The sequence below is a fragment of the Schistocerca nitens genome, chromosome 10 (assembly GCF_023898315.1).
Source record: "Schistocerca nitens isolate TAMUIC-IGC-003100 chromosome 10, iqSchNite1.1, whole genome shotgun sequence".
NCBI lineage: Eukaryota > Metazoa > Arthropoda > Insecta > Orthoptera > Acrididae > Schistocerca > Schistocerca nitens.
Window position 1 is genome coordinate 54,350,541 of NC_064623.1, and position 10,712 is coordinate 54,361,252.

The 10,712-nt window shown below is 46.9% G+C and overlaps 1 protein-coding gene across 1 annotated transcript in view; it reads left to right on the forward strand.

Annotated features, from left to right (window-relative positions):
• Positions 1 to 10,285, forward strand: part of LOC126209856 (collagenase-like) — a 48,935-nt gene extending 38,650 nt beyond the window's left edge. Inside the window, exon 4 of the mRNA XM_049938983.1 lies at positions 9,941 to 10,285. Coding sequence (XP_049794940.1) covers positions 9,941 to 10,285 — 345 coding nt within the window. The remainder of the gene's footprint in view (positions 1 to 9,940) is intronic.
• The last annotated feature ends 427 nt before the right edge of the window (positions 10,286 to 10,712 follow it).

Consider the following 10,712-nt stretch of genomic DNA (forward strand, 5'->3'; position numbering starts at 1 on the left):
ACTGTTACGCCTGATATGCTACAGAGAGTGTGGAACGAGTTGGAGTATCGGGTTGATATTGCTCGAGTGTCTGGAGGGGGCCTTATTGAACATCTCTGAACTTGTTTTTGAGTGAAAAAAAAACCTTTTTAAATACTCTTTGTAATGATGTATAACAGAAGGTTATATTATGTTTCTTTCATTAAATACACATTTTTAAAGTTGTGGTATTCTTTTTGAATCACCCTGTATTTAAGAACAAATGACAATTTGTGCTTGACTGGGACTTGAACCAGGATTTCCCATTTGTCGCGAGAGAGGTCATGGTAACCACTCCGGCTATCCGAGCATGCTTCCAAGAGTGCCTACAATCTTCATCAGTCCTGGTGTCTGCTCTCCCTTGTGCTCACGGAATCACAATCGCAATTTGCGAGTTCGTTCTTAATTTAATGCTGCTGTTGATCGTCAAGGCAGTGTCTAACACACGCCCTTCAATACTTAACTTGGTTTCTTTCAATGTCTTTGCAAATACCTCTCCCTTTATCGCCTTTACAACATCTGTTATTCGTGCCATAAGAGTTTGCACGTCAGAAACTGGTCAACTGAATATATATTTAACATACAGCACAAAGTGCCAAGCGACTGGAAAAAAGCGCAGGTGACTCTAGTACATAAGAAAGGTAAAAGAACAGACCTGCAAAATTACAGAACAATATCCCAAACTTCTGTTTGCTGCAAATTCCGTGCGGGATTAGCCGAGCGGTCAGGGGCACTGCAGTCCTGGACTGTGCGGCTGGTCCCCGCGGAGGTTCGAGTCCTCCCTCGGGCATGGGTGTGTGTTTTTGTCCTTAGGATAATTTAGGTTAAGTAGTGTGTAAGCTTAGGTACTGATGACCTTAGCAGTTAAGTCCTATAAGATTTCACACACATTTGAACATTTTTTTGCTGCAAATTCCTTGAACATATTCTCAGTTCGTACACAATAAACTTTCCTGAGGCTAAGAAGCTTATGTCCACGAACTAGCATGGTTGTAGGAAGCACCGCTCGGGCGAAACCCAGCTTGCCCTTTTCTCACATGATATACTGAGAACTCTGGATGATGGAGAACAGGCAGATTCCATATTTCTAGATTTACAGAAAGCATTTGACATGGTGCCCCATTGCACTCTGTTAAGGAAGGTACGAGCATATCTACATCTACATCCATACTCCGCAAGCCACCTGACGGTGTGTGGCGGAGGGTACCTTGAGTATATGGAATAAGTTCACAGATACGTGAGTGGCTCGAAGGCTTTTCAAATTATAGAACCCAGTATGTTGTCCTCGACGGCGAGTGTTCATCAGTGACAGGGGTATCGTCAAGAGTTCCCCACGGAAGTGTGACAGAACCACCGTTGTTCTCTACGCACACACATCAGAAAAGGTTTTGCATCACCTCGGTTCCGAGAGTTCTGGAACCTGTACAGAAAATTGGAATAGAGATCAACATAAACATCATTTCCACGCTTTTTATTGCTCATGAAAACCACACACGGCATGTTGTACCACCATATAGCGAGATCTTCAGAGTTGGTTGTCCTGATTGCTGTACACACCGGTACCTCTAATACCCACTAGCACGTCCTCTTGCATTGATGCGTGCCCGTATTCGTCGTGGCATACTATCCGCAAGTTCATCAAGGCACTGTTGGTCCAGATTGTCCCACTCCTCAACGGCGATTCGGCGTAGAGCCCTCAGAGTGGTGGGTCGGTCACGTCGTCTATAAACAGCCCTTTTCAATCTACCCCGGCATGATCGATAGGGTTCATGTCTGGACAACATGCTGGCCACTCTAGACGAGCGATGTCGTTATCCTGAACGAAGTCATGCACAAGATGTGCACGATGGGGGCTCGAATTGTCGTCCATGAAGACGAATGCCTTGCCAATAAGCTGCCAATATGGTTGCACTATCGGTCGGAGGATGGCATTCACGTATTGTACAACCGTCACAGCGCCTTCCATGACCACCAGCGGCGTACGTCGGCCCCACATAATGGCATCCTGTCTCTCTATATCTCCTCCATGTCCAGACAACATCGCTTTTGTTCATCCCGAGACGCCTGGACACTCCCATTGTTGAGAGCCCTTCCTGGCACAAAGTAACAATGCGGACGCGATGGAATCGCGGGGTTGACCATCCGGGCATGGTTGAACTCCTGTGGAATGACTGGAACTGATCGGTTGACGGGCTCCCTCTGTCTAATAGTCGCTGCTCATGCATGGTTATTTACATCTTTGGGTGGGTTTAGTGGCATCTCTGAACAGTCAAAGGGACTGTGTCTGTGATACAACATCCACTTCAGGAGTTCATGGAACTGGGGTGATGCAAAACTTTTCTTGATGTGTGTATATATATGTGTGATTTGTCGGACAAGGTGGGCAGCAGTCTGCTGTTGTTTGCTGATAGTGCCGTGGTTTACAGTAATATGGCGAAGTTGAGTGATTGTAGGAAGATAAAAGGCGACTTGGACAAAATTTACAGCTGGTGTGATGAATGGCAGCTAGTCCTAAATGTGGAAAAATGTAAGTTAATGCGGATGAGAAGGAAGAACAAACCTGTAATGTTCGGATACGACATTATTAGTATCCTGCTTGACACAGTCATGTGTTTTAAATATCTGGGCGTAACATTGGAAAGCAGTATGAGATGGAACGAGCATGCGAAAACTGTGGTAAGGAAGGCAAATGGTCGACTTCGGTTTATTGGGAGAATTTTAGGAAAGAGTGGTTCACCTGTAAAGGAAATCGTATGTAGGACGCTGGTGCGAATTATTCTTGAGTATTGATCAAGTGTTTGGGACCCGTACCAGGTTGGATTGAAGGATGACATCGAAGCAATTCAGAGGTGGGCTGCTATATTTGTTACTGGTAGGTTCGAACAACCCGTAAGTGTTACAGAGATCAGGAACTCAAATGGGAATCCCTTGAGGGGTAATATTCTTTTGCAGGAACATTATTGAGAAAATTTAGAGATCCGGCGTTTGAAGCTGACTGCCGAACGATTCAACTGTCGCCACCATACATTGCGTGTAAAGACCACGAACATAACATGCGAGAAATTAGGGCTCATACGGAAGCGTACATACAGTCGTTTTTCCCTCGCTCTATTTGCGAGTGCAACAAGAGGGGATGTGGCTAGTAGTGGTACAGGGTACCCTCCGCCATGCACCGTACGGTGGCTTGCGGAGTATGTGTGTAGATGTAGATAGTGCCACAAAAAAATCAAGAGGGGTGGCGATGATGCTAGAACGTCGCTACCGTTCCATCTATCTAGAAAAGTTTCATCCAAGAGCAGGCTCAAATACCCAAATACCGGTGCACCATCTTGTTGAAACACTGCTCAAGGTTGACGTTCCTATGACTGAGATGCAACTTAAAGTTCCAACATGTCCAGGTTAACTGTTTCAGGCTCAGTGATATAGAGCAGTTGAATAATTGCGTTGTGCATTAAGCCACAAGACACATTTACTTATGGTGTGCCCCTTATCTGGTGCAGCATGATATGTGGGTTGTCTGGTCCACAGATCCGGACATTCACTGTGTTTACTCTCTCAGAGATATGAAAGGTCGCTTCATCGGAAAACGAACTTTGCTCAGGTAGTCATAGTCTGCATCGATTTGTTCCTGTGTGTTCCTAGCAAACTCTGCACATCTGGAGCCATCATCAGGCTGCAAAGCTTGCAGAAGGTGAACTTTTTATGCATGGAAATGCAGCCGTTTGTTTAAAGATTTTCATCACAGTGCTCTGAGGTACGCTTGTTTCTATGCAAACACGAGGCGTCCTTTTCCCTGGACTGCACTGAAATGCTGTACTCACTCACTCCAGATCTACTGCTTCTTCTTACCCACCAACTCTGTCAGTCTGTCAACTGTAAACACTTCGCTGAACTGTAATAGGCGGGCATTTTCCATGAAACCACAAAACATATACGTTCTCTATGTGGACGAGCACTGTTCTGTTGATGATGGTGTTCAAAATGGTTCGGCTCTGAGCACTATGGGACTTAACATCGGAGGTCATCAGTCCCCTAGACTTAGAACTACTTAAACCTAACTAACCTAAGGACACCACACACATCCATGCCCAAGGCAGGATTCGAACCTGCGACCGTAGCAATCGTGCGATTCCGGACTGAAGCGCCTAGAACCGCTCGGTCACCGCGGCCGGCGACAATGCTGTCACATGACATGTAACAAATGAGGATGGAAGTTGATCGTCATGTAACGTTGTGCCACCAGTGTTACGTCAGTCTTTACCAGCTGTGTCCTGATGTCACGTAACCGCTACGGTCGCAGGTTCGAATCCTGCCTCGGGCACGGATGCGTGAGATGTCCTTGGGTTAGTCAGGTTTAGGTAGTTCTAAGTTCTAGGGGACTGATGACCTCAGATGTTAAGTCCTATAGTGCTCAGAGCCATTTGAAACATTTGAACATGATATCACACCCAAAGGCTTGCCACATCATGGCAACATGAGTAACACCCCTCTCACTCTCCAAAACAGTAAGAAAATGGGTCCTCCCGCGGTCGCCGCCATAATAGTAGACAGTTGTCATCTGGGGTAGCCCAGAACAACAGTTCATTGCTCAACACATTGCGACGCCATTCATCAGTGGTCCAGGCTTCCTGGGAAAGCAACACTCCAAATGTAGCATCCGTGTTGTAGTGTTAAAAGCAGCCTACAGGTGGGACGGTACTTTCCTGGTCCAGCTGCTACTGTCCTCTGACCAGTGGCGTAGGATTACACAGAAGATTGCAGTGAGTCATGACTTGTGGTATTGCAGGTACGGATGCGCCTGGCAGACAATAGAGTGGTGGTCAGATGCGGTCAGCCGGAAACCTGACGATGGGTGCGCCTGCCCTCACATTCCCACGGTCCACTCTAACAACGGATGTCCCACACACCTGGATACTGCGCCATTCGGGCAGCTACCACGCTAGAGGTCTTCAATGATGCCCCTTTCAAACCCAGTCAGCTGCTGATAATGCTGTGTCACAAGAGCACGTGGCATCTCTGTCTTCCACAGTGATCACTCAACATCTGACACTCTTCACGCCCCTTGCATACACTGCCTGCCTCATAACATAACTGAACCTGAAGAGCGCTAATGGACTCTGGTAGCTGTCCTACCTGTCTCAAGAATTTCAGCTTACATACTCGCCGATGGTATTGTAGCGGCACCACAGTTTAAGATAGGAAAGTCAGGTTCAGTGCAACATTTCTGAGCGCATAAGTTACAGCCAGGCGCAGGCCTGTTGGCAGTAAGTTACGCTGACCAGGAGTTGTGAAGTAGAATGGAGGCCACAAGGCCGTCGAACTGTTGAAAAGAGTAAATGCAGCGGTTTGCATGTCGCAAGTTACAGGCAGAAGGGGCCCACTGGCGCAACCCAGGTGTTGTGAGTACACGACTTGGAGCGGTGCGTTAGCAAAACAGAGGTGCACAGCCGTATACAGGGTGAGTCACCTAACATTACCGCTGGATATATTTCGTAAACCACATCAAATACTGACGAACCGATTCCACAGACCGAACGTGAGGGGAGGGGCTAGTGTAATTGTTTAATACAAACCATACAAAAATGCACGGAAGTATGTTTTTTAACACAAACCTACGTTTTTTTAAATGGAACCACGTTAGTTTTGTTAGCACATCTGAACATATAAACAAATACGTAATCAGTGCCATTTGTTGCATTGTAAACTGTTAATTACATCCGGAGATATTGTAACCTAAAGTTGACGCTTGAAACCTCCGACGTTCAGTTGCCTTGTGGCCTCCATTCTACTTGCAGGAGCCCAAACAGCTGCAACATACATCGCGTTTCTACAGAATGATCTGCCAACGTTGCTCGAAAATCTCCCACAGGAAATGCGTCGACGTATGTGGTATCAGCATGATGGTGCACCTGCACATTCCGCAATTAACACTAGGCTGACCTTTGACAGGATGTTCGACGGGCGTTTCATAGGACGTGGAGGACGCATAAATTGGCCAGGCCGTTCTCCTGATCTTACACCTCTGGACTTCTTTCTGTGGGGTACGTTAAAGGAGAATGTGTACCGTGATGTGCCTACAACCCCAGAGGATATGAAACAACGTATTGTGGCAGCCTGCGGCGACATTACACCAGATGTACTGCGGCGTGTACGACATTCATTACGCCAGAGATTGCAATTGTGTGCAGCAAATGATGGCCACCACATTGAACATCTATTGGCCCGGCATGTCGGGACACACTCTATTCCACTCCGTAATTGAAAACAGAAACCACGTGTGTACGTGTACCTCACCACTCATGGTAATGTACATGTGCGTCGGAGAAAAAGACCAATAAAAGGTGTTAGCATGTGGACGTAATGTGCTGTTCCAGTCTCTTCTGTACCTAAGGTCCATCACCGTTCCCTTTGGATCCCTACGTAATTCGGTGCTCTCCGATACATACGATCGAACAGCGGAGGAGTGGTACGCAAGCGTCAACTTTAGGTTACAATATCTCCGTATGTAATTAACATTTTACAATGCAACCAACGGCCCTGATTACGTATTTGTTTATATGTTCAGATGTGCTAACAAAGCTAACGGGGTTCCATTTAAAAAAAACGTAGGTTTGTGTTGAAAAACATACTTCGGTGCATTTTTTTATGGTTTGTATTAACCAATTACACTAGCCCCTCTCCTCACGTTCGGTCTGTGGAATCGATTCGTCAGTATTTGATGTGGTTTACGAAATATATCCAGCGGTAATGTTAGGTGACTCACCCTGCATAAATAGGTGCGGGTTTTCTAACGAGAGGCATTCAAGTGTGACAGCTCTTCTGGATGGCGGGGCATGTCAAACCACCGGCTACACGCAGCAGCAGATGGGGCTCCACATTCCAGTCCATGGTGGGCCACTGGTTCGACCCTCTGAGGCCTAAGCGGGGTCCGTAGCCAGCCAGCGACAGGCCACTCCACGGGCAGACTTGTTGGCTCCCAACACACGCCGGAGACATCCAGGGCGAGGGCCGCAGATTCGGACGTCGGATCACGGGCGCTTGTTGTCGCCCGTGATCTGATCCGTGTCGGCGAAGAAGCATGCAGCGGGCCACCTGCGGCTCCCAGCGAGCGCCCGAGGCAGCAGTGGCAAAGACTGCTGAGTCGACTATCAGTGCATTCTAACGAACGGCCTACACACAGCAGTGCACGCACAGGTTGCTGAGGCAGCCATTCCGCGCCAAGCCGTTTCGCAGAAAGCAAAATGGCGTCCTCAGCATAGTGGGACTAGGGTGACGCAGACCGATGGGAACGTGGCACTGTAGCTGGAAACAATAAAGCACTTGGAAACCTTGTCGAGTTTTAATACGGTGCCTCCTACCTCTTCCCACTACATTTGGTGCTGCTGTTACATTCGGTCACAGAAGTTGCCACTACAGTATGTATACAAGGCGTTCAGAATTTCTCGTTGCAAGCCTTCTAGAACTTGTAGGTGGGAGTGATTACATAACGTTTTGAGTAGGAACCCATATACAGTTTCGGTTCCGTGATGGTTTCAAATCATATGTGCAACTCATCTACGTCTGCTGATGGAAAGGCAAAGGTCTCTGAGTTGCTTCTCGTAGTATGTAATAGGACAGCCAGGATGACGTATACTATATCAGACGGTCACCTCATGTCACTGAACGTCATATGTGAAATTTTATTTAAGAGACTCCTGTAGAGACAGAGGAACAGTTGGTGGCATCAGTTCCAGCTGCTGCCGTACAAACTGAAGAGACCCCCAGGTGGGATGGAGAGTGTGTACCAGTACATTCTTCGAGGGTACAATGTCTGTAATAACGCTGGTGGTGACCCATCGAGCTGCTGTTGTAATGCATCAGTACTGACGTGTACGTACAGTATGCTGTGTCACTTTTGTTTTGCAGTTATGTAACATGTAACGTTCATTATACTTCCTTTCGAACTGTTATCTAATAACTGTACTGCGCCAAGCCTAATTCAGTTCCTCAGAAACAGTATGTTTCCAGACATGAGTTCCTATTCATAATATGCACTCACTCCCTTCTACAAGTGTTAAAAGTTTGTAATGGGAATTACCGAGCACCCGGTATGTACAAAGTTACACTCTCAGTCGAGCATTTCTTTTCATATTTTTAGGCCACAGTCATGCAACAATACTAGAATGATATTTCTGGCACTTCATTGTATATTACTGCCATGATTTCGGTCCTAAGCCATTATCAAATACAACCATGTTGAGTATATACTCAATGTTATTTTCAGACCATGTTCATGTAGCTAATGTATTGATGTTCATTCTGTGGCTCAATGGTTTTATGGCTGGAAAACACGTTTGCTACCACACATTTCTGTGGTTTCCTACTAACCTGTACACTGGGACACCAAGTTCAATAGATTTTGACGTTGACCTCACTTAACAAAATCTAGTTGTGCTCAACATTGTTGTACGTGTTAATGGCTTAAGGCCAAACTCATGTTAATAAAGTGTTGTTTCTTTTTTTTTTCAGACAGAGTACGAGGTGCATTCAAGTTCTAAGGCCTCCGATTTTTTTTCTCCGGACTGGAAACAGATAGAAACATGTGCATTGTTTTAAAATGAGGCCGCGTTCATTTTCAATACGTCCCAGAGATGGCAGCACCGTACGGCAGATGGAATTTTACCGCTAGCGGCGAGAATGAGAACTGTTTTAAATACTTAAAATGGCGACGTTTTCCTTACTTGAACAGCGTGCAATCATTTGTTTTCTGAATTTGCGTGGTGTGAAACCAATTGAAATTCATCGACAGCTGAAGGAGACATGTGGTGATGGAGTTATGGATGTGTCGAAAGTGCGTTCGTGGGTGCGACAGTTTAATGAAGGCAGAACATCATGTGACAACAAACCAAAACAACCTAGGGCTCGCACAAGCCGGCCTGACGACATGATCGAGAAAGTGGAGAGAATTGTTTTGGGGGATCGCCGAATGACTGTTGAACAGATCGTCTCCAGAGTTGTCATTTCTGTGGGTTCTGTGCACACAATCCTGCATGACGACCTGAAAATGCGAAAAGTGTCATTCAGGTGGGTGCCACGAATGCTGACGGACGACCACGTGGCTGCCCGTGTGGCATGTTGCCGAGCAATGTTGACACGCAACGACAGCATGAATGGGACTTTCTTTTTGTCGGTTGTGACAATGGATGAGACGTGGATGCCATTTTTCAATCCAAAAACAAAGCGCCAGTCAGCTCAATGGAAGCACACAGATTCACCGCCACCAAAAAAATTTCGGCTAACCGCCAGTGCTGAAAAAATGATGGTGTCCATGTTCTGCGACAGCAAGGGCGTAATCCTTACCCATTGCGTTCCAAAGGGCACTACAGTAACAGGTGCATCCTACGAAAATGTTTTGAAGAACAAATTCCTTCCTGCACTGCAACAAAAACGTCCGGGAAGGGCTGCGCGTGTGCTGTTTCACCAAGACAACGCACCCGCACATCGAGCTAACGTTACGCAACAGTTTCTTCGTGATAACAACTTTTAAGTGATTCCTCATGCTCCCTACTCACCTGACCTGACTCCTAGTGACTTTTGGTTTTTTCCAACAATGAAAGACACTCTCCGTGGCCGCACATTCACCAGCCGTGCTGCTATTGCCTCAGCGATTTTCCAGTGGTCAAAACAGTCTCCTAAACAGCCTTCTCCCCTGCCATGGAATCATGGCGTCAGCGTTGTGAAAAATGTGTACGTCTGCAGGGCGATTACGTCGAGAAGTAACGCCAGTTTCATCGATTTCGGGTGAGTAGTTAATTAGAAAAAAAATCGGAGGCCTTAGAACTTGAATGCACCTCGTACATGTGACTTCTGTGAATAGTCTGTGACCTGCAACAGACAGTGGCACGTATGAACCTTACAAGCGTGTCTTCTTTCTCATCCACAGAACGGTCTATGCACATTTGACGTCAAACAAAAGTCGGTTTGTTTCGGCGACTCTGGAGGCCCCATCTTCTGCAACAACGTGAGAGTCCAGGTCGGCTTGGTGGTAGCTGTCAAGTACAGGAACTGCACCATCGACTACTGCGGGGCCCCAGCGGTGTACAACATACACCTGTTCCTGGGCTACTACCACGACTGGATCACGGCGGTCATCAACCCCCCAGTGGCGACGGAGCCTGGTCGTCGGGCTGCCGCGTCCCAGCCGGCGGCCATGTTGATCCTCGCACTGTCTTCTGGATTCGTGCTCTCCCTGCTGAGCTCCTCATTAAATTCTCACTGGCCTACATGAGTCTGCCATTGTATATTTCACCACCTCACCCTAAGATTCTCCAGTTCTTTTTCTTTTGTGGGGGAGGGAAGAAGACCCAGGACCGTTTGTGCTCAGTTTATACACTACTGGCCATTATAATTGCTACACCACGAAGATGACGTGCCACAGACGCGAAATTTAAACGACAGGAAGAAATTGCTGTGACATGCAAATAATTAGCTTTTCAGAGCATTCACACAAGGTTGGCGCCGGTGGCGGCACCTACAACGTGCTGATATCAGGAAAGTTTCCAACCGATTTCTCATACACAAACAGAAGTTGACCGGCGTTGCCTGGTGAAACGTTGTTGTGATGCCTCGTGTAAGGAGGAGAAATGCGTACCATCACGTTTCCGACTTTGATAAAGGTCGGATTGTAGCCTATCGCGACTGCGGTTTATCGTATC